This window comes from Bipolaris maydis (genome assembly GCF_028858645.1).
Source record: "Bipolaris maydis strain C4 unplaced genomic scaffold PSV08scaffold_2, whole genome shotgun sequence".
In the NCBI taxonomy this organism is placed as follows: Eukaryota; Fungi; Ascomycota; class Dothideomycetes; order Pleosporales; family Pleosporaceae; genus Bipolaris; species Bipolaris maydis.
Genome location: NW_027093858.1, coordinates 3179074 through 3198248, shown reverse-complemented (window position 1 = coordinate 3198248; position 19175 = coordinate 3179074). Strand labels below are relative to the sequence as shown.

Here is a 19175-nt window from a genome sequence, read left to right as displayed (position 1 = left end):
GTTTGAGGGCCTGTATATGTAAAGTTTATCTATCGCCAGGTACATAGTGGCATCAAAAGACGCGCGCGCAGACGGGGCAAGGAAAAACAAAAAAGCGTTAGCAAATCTTTTGTTGTGGGGGAAAATCCGGGTCAGGGGGAGAGAAGTTTGTGTGATCAGCTCGATCATCTTTACTTTCTTCGTAAAAACATCGCAGAGCTTGCTTTTTTTTTCTCCTGTTGCACCTTCGCAACCATGATGCCGAGAAACATTGGCCACGCGTACCATCCGTTCGTTTGAGGCCCGCAAATCTACGCAAGCAAAGAGCAAGCAGCAGCAGCAGTAGCATTGCATATAGCAGCATCTCACCTGCATCTGCGCCCCATTTCCTCCCTCCTCCTTATTCGCCTACCGAAGCCCATAAAAATCTAGTTTAGTGTACTCAGTCTCCAATGCCTCCCCCAATAGACTCTCACCCCTCGACAGCCCGGAAAAGTCACATGACCTAGCTTTTCGACAACTCGCTACTATTCCTAATCTATCACGGACCCACTTTCTCCCTCCCACATCCAATCCAACCCGAATCCCTCCCCCCCCCCCCCCGCCCAGTCCAGTGCAAGAAAGAAGAAGATGCCACAAACCTAAATCCTTCAACGACGAAACACACTAAGCAACTCCCAAAATTAGCCCTTTGGCCTTTCCCTCTCCGCCCCCCGGCTCAATTCTGTTGCGAGTGAGCGAGCGAGCGAGCGGCGTGTGCCCCCCTTGCGCTTGCAGATAAGCGCTCTGTCTCTCTCTTCTTGGCCTTGCGCACTCTTCTCGCTTTGGCTCAGAATCTTGAAGGGGGGGTGGAAGGCAGGGATACGACACATGAAACGCAAAGTCGTCTGTGCTTCAAATATTGGAATATGTTTTGCTGAGAACGGGGATGTGGGAGGGGGTGGTTAATTGGAGTTGTTTAGTTAGTTGGCGGGGGGATTATCTAATCGTGGTAGGATCGGGTGTGCGATTCCGAGGGAGGGAGAGAGGGAGAGAGACCGCGGCGCGTAAGTACGGGGAAAGGGCCGTGAGGCGTGTTGTGTTCGCGTTGTGGAGGACGCGGGACCCGGAGTTTGCGGCAGCTCCGGTGTAAGAAGGAAGGAAGGGTGGGCACGGGGCGGGCGGGATTCTGTGCTGTGCTGGTTGTTTGAATTGGTTGCGTGGGTGATGGAGGGAATTATTGTTTGGTTGGTTGGTTGCTGGGGAGAGGGATTACAGTGCGCCTGCAGGGAGGTGCAGAAGTGTGTCCGTCCGTTCCGTCTTCAGGTCGGTGTTGCCGTTTCAACCCAAGTCATGTTGTCTTGTTGAGAAGTGTGGGTGGCATCATTGTATCACAAGTCATGGCGCAGTCATCTCAAAAAAAGAACACAGTTGTAATAACAATCATAGATTCATTGGTGTGTTTTGCCTGAGGAGTTTAGTGGCACGGTGCTAAGAGACGCGATCGCAATATTCGATCAAGCAGTCGTATGTGAGCATAATAATATCATACATGTCAAATGGAGTCACTTCCGGTGAGCCATTCGTATCCACCGCCAGACGCCGATTTGCCGTAGAAGAAAGAACCCGATACAGAAACAATCGTCGATCAATGCAACCGACGATGAAAACCGAAGAAATTTTTTGTTGCCGAGTATGAAATGGGAAAGGAAAGGGAGAGGGAAGAGAAGATGTGTGGGTTACATCTCCATTGCATCGACGTCTGCGTTAGTCGAGGGAATCTGGACAGCAGGCTGTGCGGCAGGTGTTGATGTGGGTGAAGGAGTGAGCTGACGAGCGTTGATGCGTTCGCCCTCAACGCGAGGGGTGGCACCGAACATGAGGTTGCTGACAGTGCGCTCTAGTGACCAGCCAACAAGCTGGCACCATTGCAGGCTGTCCGAGAACAGCCAGTAACCTTGGACGCCGTGTTGCTTCGCGCGAACAAGGTATGCGTTGAGTGATTCCTTCTCGAGCATGACGAGGACATCAGTAAAGTCGAAATGGCGTTCAATGACACGCGAGTATGCGCGCGCAGCGTCGCGGAGGTTTGGGTTGGACATGACGTTCTTCCAGCCCACTCCGAGCGACGAGATGAGCTTGTTGATGGTGGTGCCATTGTCGTCAATGAGCTCCTCGGTCTTCTGAGCATCCATGTCGTTGAGGGATGGGACTTCAACATTGACAGACGGGCTCATCCGTACCGACTTGCGCGATATAGCAATGGGGCGAGCAGCAGCTTCAGCCTTCTCTTCCTTTTCGATCTTCTCTTCGTACCAAGTGCCCGATTGCGACTCGGCAGCCAATGCATAGCCAGGCTCGCCAGGGTAGATGAGCGTCATACCTGGTCCATACACAGGCTCGGGCTTCGGTTTCGCAGGTGCTTGAGTGACGATGGATCCGACGGGTAGGTTCTCCTCAGGCTCGTCAACGTCGGCGATGGATCGTTTGCGCCCAGCGGTGGCATTGGAGACGGCGGCTAGATAGTTGAGCGAGGGTGGAGTAGGGTATTTGGGGCGGAAATTACCCATTGGTGATGCGGCGGTGTTCTGGTGGTGGGAGAAGTAGCCCTGGGGTTGCTGGGGCGGCAGGACCACGGTTGGCGACGAGGCGTAATAGTTGAGACCCATGCTGTATGTTTAGTAGATTAGAACGACAGAGATGTAAGGATACAAAGATGTGCAAAGCAACTACTAGACAGGAAATAAGCACGCGACAAGAGGTTCCTTGGTGTCACTGGAAGCGACGGCGATGATGGAGTAGATGATGAGAGGTAGAGTGAGAGGCGCAATGGAGATGAAGGATGAAGGGTGGGTATGGATGGTAAGAAGAAAAGAGGAGGGCGGAAGGGGTTCAAGTATGAAGGAGTCGAGGCAAGGGAGCAGTGTGAGGGTGCGTTGGGAGGGCTGGCGCGAGAAAGTGAGATGGAGGAGGGACGGTCTGGAGGGCGCCAGAGCGGTCTTGTAAGCTGCGCGCAAGTCCCGTGAGAGGCTGGCGGCGATGCGGTGAGGAGCGGCAGAATGTAGCGTAAAGTGGTCCGGCTAGCAGCGTCCAGGGCAGGTCAGGCGTGCATTGGCCGGCTGACGAGGTTTGGCGACCCCGACAGGCGCCAAGAGCTGTGTGTAAGGCCGGCCCGACTCGCTGCCGGTGGAACTTGCCGGGTCTTCCTGGCTCAGCGCTCAGCTGAAGTTGGCCTCGCTGAGTCAGCCATCTGTGGCGCCCCTGCCCTGTGGCTGGACGTCGGCCCCAGATAATCCGCGCCGGCATAGTGGCGGTTGCGACGCGGTTTTTGGTAGCAAAAGTTAGCGGAGGAGCTGCAAGGCACCAGACGCAAGATACCCCACGCAACTCTTGTCACGAGCCCCTCCCTCTTCTCTGCACTGCTTCCCAGTCTACTCCTCCAAAATGCAGGCGCCAGTGGTGGTTATGAGTATGGTCCCAGAACATTGGAAGTCCTGACAGCCCACTAACACAACACCAGACACGCAGACCCCAGGTGGGGAGCGCCAGTTCGGCCGCAAAGCCCAGCTTTCCAACATCACAGCAGCCAAGACGGTCGCAGACATCATCCGGTCATGTCTCGGTCCCAAGGCCATGCTGAAGATGCTACTCGACCCCATGGGTGGCATTGTCCTGACCAACGACGGCCATGCTATCCTCCGAGAGATCGAAGTCGCACACCCCGCAGCCAAGAGCATGATCGAGCTCAGCAGGACACAAGATGAGGAGGTTGGAGACGGCACAACCACTGTCATCATATTGGGTGCGTAGGAATTGCGGCCATGTCAATGCACAAAGCTGATAGCAAACAGCCGGAGAGATCCTTGCACAAGCTCTGCCACAGCTCGAGCGCAACATCCACCCTGTTGTGATTATCCAAGCATTCAAGCAGGCACTCGCCGATGCCCTCGAGATCATCAACGAAATTGCCGTCGAGGTCGACACCGACGACGATGAGCAAATGTACAAGATCATCAACTCGTCAATCGGCACAAAATTTGTCTCGAGGTGGTCTAAGTTGATGTGCAGTCTTGCCCTCAAGGCAGTCCGCACCGTCTCCCTTGATATCGGTGCTGGCAAGAAGGAGGTCGACATCAAGCGCTATGCTCGTATTGAGAAGATTCCTGGCGGCGAGATTGAGGACAGCGTGGTATTGGACGGAGTCATGGTAAACAAGGACATCACACACCCAAAGATGAGGCGGAGAATCGAAAACCCTCGCGTCCTGTTGTTGGACTGCACACTAGAGTACAAGAAGGGTGAGAGTCAGACCAACATTGAGGTCAGCAAAGAGGAGGACTGGAACAGGATACTGCAAATCGAGGAGGAGCAGGTCAAGGCCATGTGCGATGCCATCATTGCTCTCAAGCCCGATCTTGTCATCACTGAGAAGGGCGTCAGTGGTATGTTATCTTGCACGCACCTTCCCATTTACTGCTTACTAACTCGGACCAGACCTTGCACAGCACTACCTTGTCAAGGCCAACATCACTGCTATCCGCCGTGTTCGCAAGACAGACAACAACCGTATTGCTCGTGCAACAGGTGCGACAATTGTCAACTCTGTCTTTTCTGCTGCTGCCTCAGATATCGGTACTGAGTGCGGTCTGTTCGAAATTTCCAAGATTGGTGACGAATACTTCACCTTCCTCACAAAGTGCAAGAACCCCAAGGCTTGCACCATCATGCTCAGGGGTCCTTCGAAAGACATTCTCAATGAGATTGAACGGAATTTACACGATGCCATGGGCGTCACCAGGAACGTGATATGGAACCCCAAGCTCTGCCCAGGTGGTGGTGCGACCGAAATGGCTATTGCTGTCGGTCTTGACCGGAGAGCAAAGCTTGTTGAGGGCGTCGCGCAGTGGCCGTACAAGGCGGTTGCTGAAGCCATGGAGATCATTCCCCGCACGCTAATTCAGAACTCCGGAAACAGCCCGATCAAGGTACTCACACAACTACGCGCAAAGCATGCAGAGGGCTACGAAGACGGCAGACACGGTGGAAGTTCTTGGGGTATTGACGGCGATGCTGGCAAGGTCGTCGACATGCACACATACAATGTGTGGGAACCTCTAGCCGTCAAGGAACAGAGCATCAAGACCGCTGTCGAGAGTGCTTGTCTGCTGTTGAGGGTAGACGACATTGTAGCTGCGAAATCAGCGAAGCAAGTCAGTGGCCCGATAGGTGGTGGAGATGACTAGATGCGCCTTCGTTACATACAGGCTTTGCAAGACTCGACGACATTCAATTCAGGAACACTGATACAAAAATGAATCAAATCACAATGACGCCGCCAAAGTCAACTTCCTTCATGCCTAGTTTTGTAGTGGATATGATAGGTTCTAATACGTGCCTTGAGGAATGAACTAATAAAAGATACGTCAATCGCTGCATTGCAGTTGACAGACGATGCAGACATGTAGCTGGGGTTGGCAAGGACCCTGCTCCTAGTAGCACAGCCATCTTCATGCCGTTGTCCAATCGCATCTCCGAATCCTTAGCGCGGCCCCCTCTCGCTGCACCATACACGCCCACTCCAATCAAACATCAGGCTCCCCAGATTGTCTCACTTGCGCAGACAGAGCTCGTATCGGCGGGGCCGCTCATACCACAGCACCTTATCTTCCCGAACGGCCGTATCATGTGGCTTTTGCATACCGCTACCTGTTGCTAAGCCTCTGCACGGTGGGAATAAGCCACGTCGAAGCACATTGTATTCCCAGTGCTAAGGCGAGCTGCCACTGCGGAGGCGAGCTGTAAATGGCCGCTCTTTGCCCAACTCAGTATACTGCGCGATGTATTCGGCGGGGGGCTGGAGGCCTCGATGGGCATCCCTGTGGTGGCCAATCGCAGAACCGAGCTAGGATCAACCTTGTTGAATTTGAAAGACTACGAGGAAAAAAGAGTAGTAGTGGTAGTAGTATATAGGCGCTTGAGTTGCAAGAGGGTGAAGTATTCTGTATTCAGCTCAAAACACCACAACATTCAAGCTTTCCAAGACTTCTTTTCCGTTCCTCTAGCTTGTTCATCACGCTTTCCTTGGCTTCTTTTGTTCTCTGTTATGTCGTCAAGCAATCCTATGGATATTCTTGTGCTCGCGGCTAGGAGCCTCTTCGAGCAGAAAGCCAAGGAGCATAGTAGCACTACTTGCCCGGAAGAAAATACACAAGGGCCTGAGATTCGGTATTTCGTCGGCGAACTCACATTCCATCGATTCGCGACCATTCTTGCGGGCGGCTGCGCCATCCTCAGTACCGTTATTGTTGCCGTGCTGATTGGATTACATGCCTTCAATTACTCGAATCCGGTGCAGCAGCGTCAAGTGATTCGAATTGTTTCGCTTATTCCTTGGGTTGCTATATTCTCCTTCCTCATCGTATGGCAAGATGGTATAGGAGAGTACCTGGCGCCCTCGCTTGATTTCGGGTGTGCAATAGCGTTGTCGTCGTTTTTGCTCTTCATGTGCGATCTTGTGCTTGCACATCCAGGGGGGTACGAGTCGTTGTTTGGCGAGGATGCGAGAGCTAAGGGAGAGCTTAAAGCTCAGAGTCCATCTTGGTTGAAGGTAAGATGTCGTCTTGTTGCTTACGGTTTATTGAACACCATCTGACAATCAACAGAAAACATGGTACGGTGTGCTTCAATTCATCCCTACCAGTATCATTCTGTGGATTGCAACTGCCATCTCTTTGGCTGCTGGTACATACTGCAAGCAGTCCAACAGTGTGCATTTTGCCCATATCTGGATCACGGTGTTGAATGCATACACTACTCTGCTCGCTATCATCTGCTCGCTTCGATTCTACAAGAGAAACAAGCCGCTGTTGCAGAAGCACAGTATTATCCTCAAGCTTGCTACGTTCAAGGGAGTTCTTGGTCTAAACATTCTCCAGTCGGTACGGACTCACTATTCCTTACATGCATCCAAGTACAAATATACTAACATGACCTTCAGTTCATCATTTCCATTCTTGCTGGTAAGGGCGTACTCAAACCTACCGAGTACATGACCTTCCACGACATCAACACTGGGCTTGCTTCACTCATCCTCGCCTTGGAAATGCCCATCTTCGCTATCCTCCTCGTCTTCGCCTTCCCACCGCGCCCGTACAAGGCCCAAGGTGGGCCTGCAGCAGGCCCCTTGAATGCAATCATCGATGCAATCAACATCACTGATTTGTTGTCAGCATTCTATCGCGGACCTATGAGGCTGGTCAGGGATCAACAGCGACAGATTCTGAGGCAGGATAGCATGAGGATACAAGCGGTACCTCAGGCTGTTTAGAATGAAGGGGATATCTGTGGGAAGTGATGTTGCCAAGGATCCAGTGGAAAGTACAGGGAAGGAAGATTGTTCTGTGAGTTAGTGTGATGCCGCTACGATGATACTTTTCAATGAATTTTGTTGCTTGTTCATAGAATTTTTCTAAGCCGACTCGTGACTTGCCATATATATATATCTATCTTCACTTTCCTCATAAAAATTGAAGTTTTTATGTACTCGGTCAATTGGAAGGCCATTTCAGTATCCAACCCAAGTTTCTTTCGATATTCAGATTCCCACGAAGGAGCCATTAAGTTTTAGCGCGGAGGAAGATTTCTTAATCTCTTCTTGTTTTGATTGCTGCACCAATTGTGAGCCAAGAAGCCAAGATCTTGTTTCTAGCTACTTCAGAGAACCACCGTACAGCTAGTATACTCAATTAATACGTCCATGCTAAGCTGTGCTATAAGTCTACCACTAGCTATTAGTTTCATCCTCTGACCTGTTTGTCCCTTTGGGTATAGGCTCCCGGGTATCATCTGATTTCTCTATGAGCCATTCATCCTCGAGGATCTCCTCCACTGTCGGCCTTTTCCAAGGGTCTAGTTTTAAGATCTGCCTTATAAACTTATTGTCAGCAGAAGGTATTTCCTTCTTCGACCACCGTCGAAGCGGCTTCTGTGGATTTTCTTGCCGATTAAAGAAGAAGACGATTTCACGAGCGTCCGGGTTGAGGATTTCGGCAATCGTTTGTTGGAATGGGCCGAAAGAGTGATACCATTCGCTGCAGAACTATCAACTCATATTTCTCGTCTTCTGGCTTGACCCCATCATAACCAGGATCGAATTGGTGATAACCACCCCCATGTACAAGGCTAAGAATCTAAGAATAAGTAAATTAAACGAAACAAAGGGCAGCTAACTTTTCTCATACATACTGCATTTCCGAATGACCAGACGTCTGTTGGTGTGCCCCAAGAAAGCCCTAACATAGTTTCTGGGCTACGCATGAAGTCACCTCCAATAGGATAGCTCTCCTTAACGAACTCCGAGTCTTGAGAGACAGCACCTCCACAGTCCCCAAGTTGAATTTCCGATAACCGCTGCTCGTTTTGAACATAGTTAACAAAGACATTATCCAATTTAATATCTAAAAGATACATGAGAATGGGGAGAATCTAGATACGACAAGGGTGACGTGGAATACCTGTACACCAGTGTTCCTCCCTTGTCAATCTCTTTCTTTTTACGTGATTCGCGCTTAGTTTATCTCCATCAGGTGACCTAATTTCTGTCACTCTTTTTTGGTGACTGGGAGCACTAGCCACGCCCGCAAACACCATTACTCAGAAACTTGTGTTTACAATGCTTCTCCTCAATCTCACTTCAGAAGCTCGCAAGTTCAGGACAGCCCTTACATTCAACCAAGTAACGACTTCTATATATCAAGATGGTAGGGCTAGCAAAATATTTTGGAATCAAGGATGCGTTGTGAGTGACAGGTGTGTTTGTGTAATGCCCAGCACTGATGAGGAACAGAGTGTAGGTATCAGTATATCAGTCAACACCCGGCAATATACCTCAAGAAATTTGGGGACATATACTGAGTTATGTCGACGATGAGTTCACACTCTGGGTCACCTGTCGTCAGGTGTCACACGTCATCCGAACAGAGGCAGAGCGCGAATTTTCTTTGACGTGACTTCCAAAACTAAGTTTCTCTGGGTCGGCTGATTGCAGTTTTTTGAATTCGGAACACACACATTGCTACCGCTGCAAAGTTGTTACGGAAAGTCTCCAGTGTTTTCTCCAAGATCGCCAAGAGGTGAAATACAAGATCAAGATTGACTCCTGTCTTTGCGATGGAGACGACAACGGCAGATCGACAGCTGGAAACTATTCAGAGAATCACAGTAGTTTAACGGAGGAGTTTATCGGTCTACTGGGATATCGATTTCTCACTGATAAGATGCCACAATTCGACTGTCATTGTCACAGAGTGGAGCTCGGGTATTATGTCAACGACACACCCCTCAAGTACACTAATCTGGATTTCGACAACCTTATATTAGGTTTCCAGTGGTAGTCTTTCTTGAACGACTTTTTCAAGAACATTTCGTAAATTCAAAAGCTCGCCCAAATCACAACACCTATCGGTTGTCTTGCAGAACAGTCTCTTGACCAACTGTTCGAGGAAATCGCTGCTAATTCGGAGTCCAAGATAGAGATGCTGGAAGATTGGAAGTCGGATTATGGGAAAGAGGAAGACCAATGTTTCTTTGGAGCCTATGTTGATCGTGTGCGCCACACGCATCCAAAGTCCGTGGTAAAGACTGTTTTTTTGCTTCGTCCTGCACAAGAAGAAACCATGATACTACTCTGGGTTATAGAGGTATGTTTCAGAATATTGTGGTTTTTTCTCATGCGACGCCTAGATCCAAATATTCCGGATACAAGATTCATGGATGAAACATTCAAACGACGATACATTTATCCCCCTATGCCTCATTCAATTACAATGAAGAATCGCATAAGCTTCGAAGTAAGCTACGTGATCAAACATAACAGGCAGCACAGAAACTGGAAGATACTGAGAGACTACAAACGAAAGCACAACATCATATAAAGGCTACAGTCCGTGGGGCAGATGAACTGTGAAGATACAGGGGACAGTGGATACGGTAACACGCCACGGCGATGGGGTACACACATATCAGGAAGAGTGAAGATGGCAACGGACAGTGCGAGCTGGTAACTTTTGGAATACCTATGTTCTCGAATGATGTTTTATGGACTTACTCCGAGCAAGAAATACGACCTTGAACACTAGTTGGCAACGTTCAACGGATTAAACAACGGCACTGTGAATCAGCTGGGAATGTTATAACCAAGCATGGAGTTAGAAATGGAATTCTTTGACAAAACTTTTGTTGACTATCACTCATACTCTACTGCCAATTTTCCCTTCGTGACATCTTTTCATACCCATACCTTGAGAAAAGTCCACACAAATACAATCTCAGCATATTCATCTCCCCACCCATCCACACCAAATCTCCCAAACACGACGAAATGAAGGAGTAGGAGAAGAAAAAAAAAGATCTTGAATTGAACATCTGATATTTGAAAATATACACCAACCATCCACTACCCTCTCTACAACAAGCCAATCCACATACACATTCTCACCAAACCCCATCTTTCATACATATAAAGTCTCCCTACACGCAACTCCCTTTTCTCGTCCCGCCCCCTCCCCTCCAAAAGCGAACAAACCGAACAGCAGTATCAATGGGCAATGGGTAACCAAAAAAGTGCAATTTTCTTTTTTCTTCAAAGGAAAAGAAGAAGAAAAACCGCTCCCGAACAACAAATGTGCTCTGCATGCATATATACTACTGTTCGATTCAAGAAAGAGAGCCAGATTTATTGAACTTCGTTGTTCCACCGCCGAGGTTGAGCTGGGAGACCGTTTGCAGAGGGACCCCTGCTTCCGGGTCTGCTGTTGGAGCCGTCTACGGAGGGAGCGGGGCGCATGGGTAGGTTCATGACGTTGTTGCTACTGGAGGATCGGCTGGGGTATGAGGGGCGGCGGGGTGCGGCTTCGGCGTCGCCGTTGGCGACTCTTTGCCTTGGGTCGCTTGGTTCACGCTTGTGAGGGGGGGAGCGCTCGCGCAGCTTTTCTTTGATGGTTGCGGCGGGGGCGGCGGGAGCGAGGTGGGATTTGCGCTTATTGTGTTCAATCATGGAAATGGCCCAGGCTTCTAGGTCGACGGGAGTGCGTTTGGCGGCTTGGAGGAAAGCGTCGTGATCCTGGTGTTGTCAGTATTTGCTGCTGTATATGGTAAACGGTGGACTTACGTATAGTTCCTTGGGCGTAGGCCGCTCCGCTGGATCCTTCATCAGACATTTGGCGATCATGTCTTCCAGAATTGAAGGGAAGGCATCGCTCTTGGGGAGCTTGGGCGAAGGCTCCAAGACAATCTGTTGTAAAAGGTCGAGAATACCCTGGGGACCCCCGGCCTCGTCATCGTCGCCGCTTCCAGCAAATGGAAACTTGCCAATAGCCAACTCCATGAGCGTAAGACCAACACTCCACACATCTGATTTGACAGTGTAGGGCGATCCCTGTATCCGCTCTGGTGCCATGTATGTACCAGTTCCTACGAACGTCTCAGCAATGGATCCCTCCAGCTCACTCGATACACCGAAATCGCATAGTTTGATATTGCCCTTTGAGTTTACGAGAATGTTTGACGGCTTAAGATCACGGTGCATAATGCGATGGGCGCTGTATAGGTAGGCGAGACCGCCGAGCACGGCTTCTGAGATCTTTCCGAGTACGTCGACTCGAACTGGTCCAAATGTTCGGGAGACCCAATCGAGCGAGCTGTTATTGCTAGTCAGCACCTGCTAGATCCACTGCGCGAATGGAAGTTTGCCTACCCCACGTCCATGTATTCCATGCACATTATGACATCGCCCGACGAATTTTGGAAAGCGCCGTAAAAGTCGACAATGTAATCCGAATTGCAGTCATGCATGATACGGAGTTCTCGTACGATTCGTTTCCGGACCTCGTTCTTTGCCTCGACATGTATGACCTGCCCTTGTCAGCTTGTTTCATTCTTTGTTTTGACATACCCTGCCTGCTCGTCAGAAGACTCACCTTTCTTGCCATTATGACCTTGGTGGCAGCGTGCTGCACCTTGCTGACTGTTCCTCCGTTTCCTGAGCCCAGTTCCCGCAACACTATCAAATCCTCTGCCTTGAGGTCCAGCTGGAATTCAACGCCGATTTCCAGCGTGTCCTGCTTCTCGTCGTTGGCGCGGGCGCCGGGTATTTGAGCATCGCCAGCCGAAGGTGCTGGCTTGGGTGGCGGAGCGCTGAGGGCGAGCCCCTTGACGTTCTTCCTCTTCATCGTCTTCCCTTTGAAATTCGGTTCTGCCATGTTGTAGGTTTGCGCCGAGCGCCGGTGTGATGCGAAGGCGGGTAGAAAGGATGCAGCGATTGCAAGGCTCGTGAAATATGGTCAGAGAGGATGTATCTCGCAGGACAAGAGCCCAAGTGTTGGCTTTTGTTTCGGGTTTGCCGCCCAAAGCTGTGTCGACAGTGGTACGCCAATCACGGCTATGGCTGAAAGGAGGACAGCGTCTATTGGATTCCCCCTTCCAGTACGGGTGGGCGACGGTTTGCACGGGCAAGGCGGTGCAGGGATTGATTGGGAGGTCGGTGTTTTATGCAAAGCACGATGTCTCGGAGGAAGGATGGCAGCTGGGAAAGTCAGGAGAGAGGTTGTGGTCGTGTCAGTGTTGGAGCTAGCGGGGCGCGCGCAGGGTGGGGGCAGATGGAGCGGAGTTCCAAACTGGTTCTGCAAGGCTGCAGCTGGTGCGATGCGATAGTCGGGCAACTTGGAGACTTGGAGAGAGCTGGCGCTGGGGGGCAAGAAGCGGGCGACACTTTTGACTTTGCCAGGGCTACGTCTCTGATATATAGAGGCTGACAGGACATACACGATGCATCGCTCAGGAGGTTTCAGAGTCGCATGGTTGCTCGTGGCCATGCTTCACCTGCTGCTAGTGCACATCTTCTTTCAAACACGCCTCACGAACACGAGTGTTGTATCGGAACGTAGCATACAGAAGCCGTGACTGCTACGTGCGAGGAAACACACCAACAGCGTGCTTGCAATCGGCCATGTCTCCAGCTATCCGGCCAGCAGCATCTAAGTAGTGCATCTGAACCCGGCTTTGAGGCGGCGATTAGCCAGACAGCGGCGATACCTTGCCCAGCCCAAATTGCCGTGTGTATAGAGCGTGCTGGCACTGCATGATGAGGAAGCATACACTCAAAGCACTTTGAAGGATGCATGATGGCATGGTGGCTTTCGGATACATGTGTGGCTGCGCGGCATGCACAGCCAAGGATGGCGCATCTTGTTTGGTAGCCTTTCCGCATCCTAGCGCGGATGTCACGTGCACAGCGTCAGTGCGGCTGAAAGTTAACGCGGCCGATGGGTCGCGAACCTCTGAGAGCCTACATCTGCCTTTCCTCTCTCCTTTACCTCGATTGCGCCCGACTTTCCCTTCCGCCTGATCGCCACAGTCGCCTGATCCCATTACCGCCAAACGCTCGTCGAACCCCCCAAAAGTGCGCCGTCCAGGTCAATCTCACAACTCACGCGTTCCCTTTGTTTTAGTCCGCCATGTCTGAATTCTTCGACACAATCGCCGACGTCGGCAGCGACGAGGAAGAGGATGAGGACTTTGATGGCGAGACCGGTGAGGCTGGCGAACCCAGGCCCAGCAAGACAAATGGCACAGCCGGCATCGACGACTCCAGCGAGGAGGAAGACGATGATGATGAGGACCGACTGCGACAGGCAAGCTCCGCCATGGCAAGCTGTGCCTCCAGGAATGCTGACAGATGAATAGGAAGGCGAGGGCTTCATCGCCGATGACGACGACGAAGAGGAGGAGGAGGAAGTGGCAGAGCGCCGGCGCCGGCGCAAGAAGAAGAGAAAGAACCGCGAGGCCGAGGAGGCTCTCGACGACGAAGATCTCGACCTGATCGGCGTCGAAGTAGAACGCCCGGCCGAAGAACAGGTAAGGTATACTCTGCTGGGGCCTGAACATGACTAACATTGGCCAAGTCGAGATTCAAGCGCCTCAAGCGTGGCCACAAGGAGCGCGTCAAGTCTCGGGGTGTTGACGACATCTTTTCCGATGACGAAGTCAATGAAGACTACGACGAGCCGCGGGCCCGGTTGGGCGACGAATTTGACGACTTCATCGAGGACGACAAGTTTGAAGACGAAATCGAAGACGACCGCGATGTCACACAACCAGGCATAAATCTAATCACCAAGGGGCTGCAAGCTGCTGGGCTCGATGAGGGTGCCGAGGAAGACTACAGAGCTGCATTCGGTGATGGCACAGATTACGACTGGGCGTTGGAAATGCAAGAGGCCGAAGAGGATGAGCAAGCTGGCGATGGTCGCGAACTGCAACTCAAGGACGTCTTCGAACCATCACAACTGCAGGAGCGTATGTTGACGGATGAAGACAACGTCATCCGCGAAACCGACATTCCCGAGCGCCTGCAATTAGCCCGAAAGCCCTTCAAGGAGATTGAGCTCACACCGGAGGACATGCAGGCACGTCTGACCGAGGAGGCAACCTGGATCAGTAATATGCTGTGGCCCAAGAAAGGTCTTCCAAGATACTTTTTGCAGCCTTTCGAGAAGGCTGTGCGAAAGGTTCTCGAGTTTATCAACCTTGAGGATTACGAAGTTCCCTTCATCTTCAACCACCGAAAAGACTACCTCATTCATGCGCCGAGCGACAACGACTTTGATGACATAGACAATCCGCCACCCATGGATGCTCGGCCAGAGCGTCTGCTCAACCAGGCCGACTTGTGGGAGGTCTTTGATTTTGACCTCAAGTTCAGGGCCTTTGCTGAAAAGCGTGATGCTCTTAGGCAGAACTACGAGAACCTGAAGAGCGTCTACCCTGAAATTAACGACACTGAGATTGATGAGTTGTCTTCCAGGGCCATTACCATTGAAGAAATTCAAGAGCTCCAGGACTATCTGCATTATCGATATTCACAGGAAATCAACGAGGTTCGACAAGAATTCAACGGAACACAGAAGCGTGCCAACAACGCCCGAAGCTTCTTCGACAAGCTGCGAAGCAGCAAGGCTAATCAACTTGTCAAGGCAATTGGCATCACACCCGAAGACTTTGCGAAGAAGGTTGATGGAACGAGCAGAGGCGCGTACACCATTGAAGACCCTCCATACAAGGTCGAGGAGCTTGCCGATCAGCTTGCCGAAGCTCCAGAAACGGGCGCAACCCTTTTGAGGTCCACAAAGCTACTGTTTGTCCAAGATCTGCAAATGTGCTCGCGGCTGCGCCGATACTTGCGTGGTAGCTTCTATCAGAATGCCGAAATTGACTGCATTCGCACTGACAAGGGCATGCGGAAGATTACCGAAGACCATCCCTACTACGAGTTTAAATATCTCCGCAGAGTCACCTTTTCGGATCTCCAAGGTCGCCCAGATCTGTTTCTGAAGATGCTCAAGGCTGAATCTGAAGGTCTTGTGCAAGTCAAGATTTCCATGGGCAACTATGCACACTTCAAGGCTCGTTTACAAGAGAAGATCGTCTCTGATGGTGTCAGTGAAGTTTCTGATACGTGGAATGCTCTCCGTAAGGAGCTGCTCAACGTCGCACTTGACAAGCTTCAGACCGTCATTGCAAACGGTGTCAAGGAGACTCTGCGTGCCAGGTGCGAGGATGAACTTGCAGCCTCAGCAAGAGAAAACTACTACAACAAGCTTGATCAGGCACCCTACAAGTTGAAGAGCGCACCTCTTGGCTCAATTCCCAACGTCCTCTGTTTGTCCAATGGCAAGGGTCAGCGTGGAGACGCCATCATGTGGGCGTATGTAGAGAACGATGGTCGTGTCCTAGAGCAGGGTCGACTCGTCGAGATGCGCCTTGGCAATGCTGAACGCGGTATCCCCGAAGGACAAGATATCGAAAAGTTGGTTGATGTCATCCAGCGTCGACGCCCAGATGTCATTGGTGTTAGTGGCTTCTCCGTTGAGACACGCAAGCTATACAAGGATATCCAAGAAATCATCAGTCAACGAGGCCTGACTGGCCCTGCGTACGAGGATGAGGATACTGGTGACGAGAGAAACGAGCCTCTGGAGGTCATCATGGTCAACGACGAAGTTGCCCGTTTATACCACACCAGTGCCAGGGCGGCTGCAGAGTTCCCCAAGTACCCTGCGCTCACAAGATACTGCATTGCCTTAGGAAGATATCTGCAAAACCCACTCGCGGAGTACGCATCGCTCGGCCGTGACATTGTTTCTATTCCTTTCATTCCGAACCAGACTTTGATACCCCAGGAGAAGCTTTTGGACCGACTAGACACTGCCATGGTCGACATGGTCAACCTCGTTGGCATCGACTTACCAGAGACTTACGACGACAAGTACCTGTCGAAACTAATACCATATGTGTGCGGTTTGGGACCTCGTAAGGCCGACAGGCTGATCAAGGCCATCCAAGCCAACAGCGACGAGATTCTTTCACGATTCGATCTTCTCGGTGTATCCGAGTCGCGCGACCTCAAGGCGGCTATGGGTCCCAAGGTCTTCCAAAACTGCGCCAGTTTCTTGTACATTCCTTACGATCCGACTGAAGAGTCATCTGATTACCTGGACTACACGCGTGTGCATCCCGAGGACTACGATCTGGCACGGAAGATGGTCGCTGATGCGCTAAACATGGACGAGGAGGATGTCAAGGCGGAGACTGATGAGGGTGGACCCAGTGCCGTTGTCAGAAAGATGGTACGGGAGGAAACCACTGACCTAGTCAACGACCTGGCTCTGGAAGACTACGCTGCCGAGATTGAAAGGAACTTTGGACAGCGCAAGCGTGCCACACTTGAGACGATTCGAGCCGAACTGGACAACCCTTACGAAGAAATTCGACAAATCTTTGCGCTGCTGTCTGGTGACGAGATGTTCACCATGCTGACTGGTGAGACAAAGGAGTCTCTCTACGAAGGCATGGTTGTTCCCGTCACCATCAAGCGAACATTCCCCGATCACATTGAAGTCAAACTTGAGTGCGGAATCGAAGGTGGTGTGTCTGAATCAGAGTTCCCAGAAGGTGTTGGGAGCGGCGGACAGGAGCCTCGTCACGTCTACTCGAGTCACCAGATTGTGCGCGCACGTATCGTCTATCTCAACCGCAAGGCCCTTACTGCACAGTTGTCGCTCCGAGATGATCTCATCCGACAACCGCAAAAGAAGCCTTATGACCGGGCAGCTGGTGAGTGGGATGAAGCGCAAGAGATGCAGGACAAGAAGGCAGCCGAGAAGGAGAAGGAGGTTGCATCTGGCCGACCCAACCGTGTGGTCAACCACCCTCTCTTCTTCTCTTTCAACACAATCCAAGCAGAAGAGTACCTCGGTGGCAAGGAAACTGGCGATCTCGTCATCCGGCCGTCGTCCAAGGGATTCGACCACTTGGTCGTAACATGGAAGGTCTCCAACAACGCCTACCAACATCTCGACGTACTGGAAATGAACAAGGCCAACCAATTCTCACTGGGCAAGCAGCTCAAGATTGGAAAGCACACGTATTCGGATCTGGACGAGTTGATTGTCAATCACGTCGAGGCCATGGCTCGCAAGGTCACGGAGCTCACCCGAGACGAGCGATTCCAGCCTGGTACTCGGGAAGACACTGGTATGTTGCTCACTCTACTCTATTAATTCTAATGAAACACGTAACTGACTTCTTTTTTTTCCCTCGAAACAGAAAAATGGTTGGAAAACTACTGCGAAGCCAACCCGTCACGCTCCATGTACGCGTTTTGCAGCATGCCCAAGTATCCCGGTCACTTTTGGATCTGCTTCCAGATGAGTGCCAAGGGACCCAAGGGTGCGTGGGGCATTAAAGTGGTGCCGAATGCGTTTGAGCTGCAGAAACATGTGTATCCTGACATGATTGCGCTGAAGAATGGGTTTAAGATGTTGGTTAGTGCTGCGGCGAGTAAGGGGCCTGTGAGGAGGTAGTTTTGAAGGGGGATGGGAGGGGAGGAAGGGCAAGGGAGAGAGAAAAAAAATGCATTTTTTTTGTTTGCGTGCAAAAATAAAGAGATGGCACTTATCTTTTTTGGAGGTGGAGATTATGAAGAGGGAGTACGCTTAATAATATGTATGAGTAGTCTCTCTCTCTCTTTCTCTTTGTCCTTCTCTTTGGTTGAAAATAACTTCAAGACATAGCTTGTGTGGAAATGGAGATACCAGGTTTAGGGATTCTATTGTAATGCGACTCTTCTTCTTCTTCTTCTTCTTCTTCTTCTTCTTCTTCGTCTCCCTGCCCTTCTTTTTTTCCTCACCTTCTTTATCAACACTAATCTTTTATTACAATTTTTTTTTCCCCTTTTACTCCTGTCGTTTATGGCGAGAGAACAAAAGAAGAAGGATAAGGAGAAGAAGAAAAGGCCCTTTTTTCCCGCAACGCACTCATTCTTGGCCCCCCCCCAAAAAAAATCCAGAATCCAGAATCTAGAATCTTTACCCACGTGGACCACATACACGTTTCCGAGTTATTAAAAAAAAATTCAGTTTGACTGCTGACCGGAATCAAGTCCGCTTTTCAACCTACTACTGGTTTTTTTTTCCTTGCCTTACTAGCTCCGGGACACTTCTTTTTTTTTAAAAAAAAACTTCCGGTTCGCGTTAAAGGAGCTAGGAAAGGGAAAAAAAAGAGTCTGGGGGATTGACGGGTTAGTGTTGGTGTTGGTGCTTATTAGTGGGGAGCACGGCGGTTGGGCTGGTTTGGGGAAGGTTTTAGTTGGGGTTAAGTTGGGGGGGGCTGGCCGTAGACGAGGCGAAGGGAGAGAGGAGCCGAGGCTGGCTGAGGTGGGAAGGGTGGGGGGGGGCAGGCGGATTAGGGGATTCTTGCTTTTAGGTCTTGAGAGCCTTGTGGTGCAGAGATTTTTTTTTCGAGCGGTTGACTTCTTTGACGTTGTTGTTGTTTTTTTCTTGGTAGGAAAGGGTTGTGGTGCATGCACGTCAGTGGTCATTTGCTGCGTTGAGAGATTTTTTTTTTCCCCTTGTCTTTGTGAACCTTTTTTTTTCTTGACAGTTCCCATACGTCATGCCGTGATAAAAACGATGCCCATTGCCAGGTGGCCTACTACGAACCACATTTTTTTTTCGGTCTAAATGATTTTTTTTCCCTTCGGAAAATTAAACAATACATGACTCAAGTTAAGCGTTCATTTGCCCGAATACCCTGGCTTTTTGTAAAAATCTAGATCTTTGTCTTCAGAGAAAAGTTTATTTTTGACTCAAGGCCGAAAATGG

General features: G+C 50.7%; 7 protein-coding genes across 7 annotated transcripts; 4 read left to right on the top strand and 3 right to left on the bottom strand.

Annotated features, from left to right (window-relative positions):
- Nucleotides 1-1395: 1395 nt before the first annotated feature.
- On the bottom strand, nucleotides 1396-2894 carry PSV08DRAFT_270643 (uncharacterized protein). Its single transcript, XM_014224767.1, has one exon. The coding sequence runs from the start codon at nucleotides 2625-2627 to the stop codon at nucleotides 1698-1700; it is 930 nt and encodes a 309-aa protein (XP_014080242.1). The 5' UTR covers nucleotides 2628-2894; the 3' UTR covers nucleotides 1396-1697.
- A 421-nt stretch (nucleotides 2895-3315) lies between these two features.
- PSV08DRAFT_196089 (chaperonin Cpn60/TCP-1 family) lies at nucleotides 3316-5297 on the top strand. Its single transcript, XM_014224766.2, has 4 exons — nucleotides 3316-3427; nucleotides 3479-3760; nucleotides 3810-4400; nucleotides 4453-5297. Exons 1-4 carry the CDS (start codon nucleotides 3403-3405, stop codon nucleotides 5199-5201), a joined length of 1647 nt encoding a protein of 548 aa, XP_014080241.1. The 5' UTR covers nucleotides 3316-3402; the 3' UTR covers nucleotides 5202-5297.
- A 658-nt stretch (nucleotides 5298-5955) lies between these two features.
- Nucleotides 5956-7415, top strand: PSV08DRAFT_270602 (organic solute transporter Ostalpha-domain-containing protein). Its single transcript, XM_014224765.2, has 3 exons — nucleotides 5956-6565; nucleotides 6621-6896; nucleotides 6956-7415. The coding sequence occupies exons 1-3, from the start codon at nucleotides 6062-6064 to the stop codon at nucleotides 7283-7285; spliced, it is 1110 nt and encodes a 369-aa protein (XP_014080240.2). The 5' UTR covers nucleotides 5956-6061; the 3' UTR covers nucleotides 7286-7415.
- A 326-nt stretch (nucleotides 7416-7741) lies between these two features.
- On the bottom strand, nucleotides 7742-8436 carry PSV08DRAFT_171449 (kinase-like domain-containing protein; the record flags this gene model as incomplete). Its single annotated transcript, XM_066091856.1, has 3 exons — nucleotides 7742-8056; nucleotides 8091-8147; nucleotides 8203-8436. Coding segments are annotated over 3 exons (606 nt in total), but the record flags the coding sequence as incomplete, so codon positions are not given.
- A 193-nt stretch (nucleotides 8437-8629) lies between these two features.
- Nucleotides 8630-9890, top strand: PSV08DRAFT_368580 (uncharacterized protein; the record flags this gene model as incomplete). Its single annotated transcript, XM_066093143.1, has 4 exons — nucleotides 8630-8755; nucleotides 8811-8917; nucleotides 8981-9336; nucleotides 9433-9890. The coding sequence occupies 4 exons, from the start codon at nucleotides 8630-8632 to the stop codon at nucleotides 9888-9890; spliced, it is 1047 nt and encodes a 348-aa protein (XP_065949859.1).
- Nucleotides 9891-10357: 467 nt separating this feature from the next.
- On the bottom strand, nucleotides 10358-12549 carry PSV08DRAFT_196084 (kinase-like domain-containing protein). The gene is made up of 4 exons (XM_014224763.2): nucleotides 11934-12549; nucleotides 11711-11868; nucleotides 11126-11654; nucleotides 10358-11077 (listed from the first exon to the last, which is right to left on the bottom strand). Exons 1-4 carry the CDS (start codon nucleotides 12213-12215, stop codon nucleotides 10691-10693), a joined length of 1356 nt encoding a protein of 451 aa, XP_014080238.1. The 5' UTR covers nucleotides 12216-12549; the 3' UTR covers nucleotides 10358-10690.
- A 920-nt stretch (nucleotides 12550-13469) lies between these two features.
- Nucleotides 13470-18031, top strand: PSV08DRAFT_216811 (SH2 domain-containing protein; the record flags this gene model as incomplete). Its single annotated transcript, XM_014224762.1, has 4 exons — nucleotides 13470-13545; nucleotides 13703-13869; nucleotides 13929-17547; nucleotides 17620-18031. 4 exons carry the CDS (start codon nucleotides 13470-13472, stop codon nucleotides 17874-17876), a joined length of 4119 nt encoding a protein of 1372 aa, XP_014080237.1. The 3' UTR covers nucleotides 17877-18031.
- Nucleotides 18032-19175: the final 1144 nt, after the last annotated feature.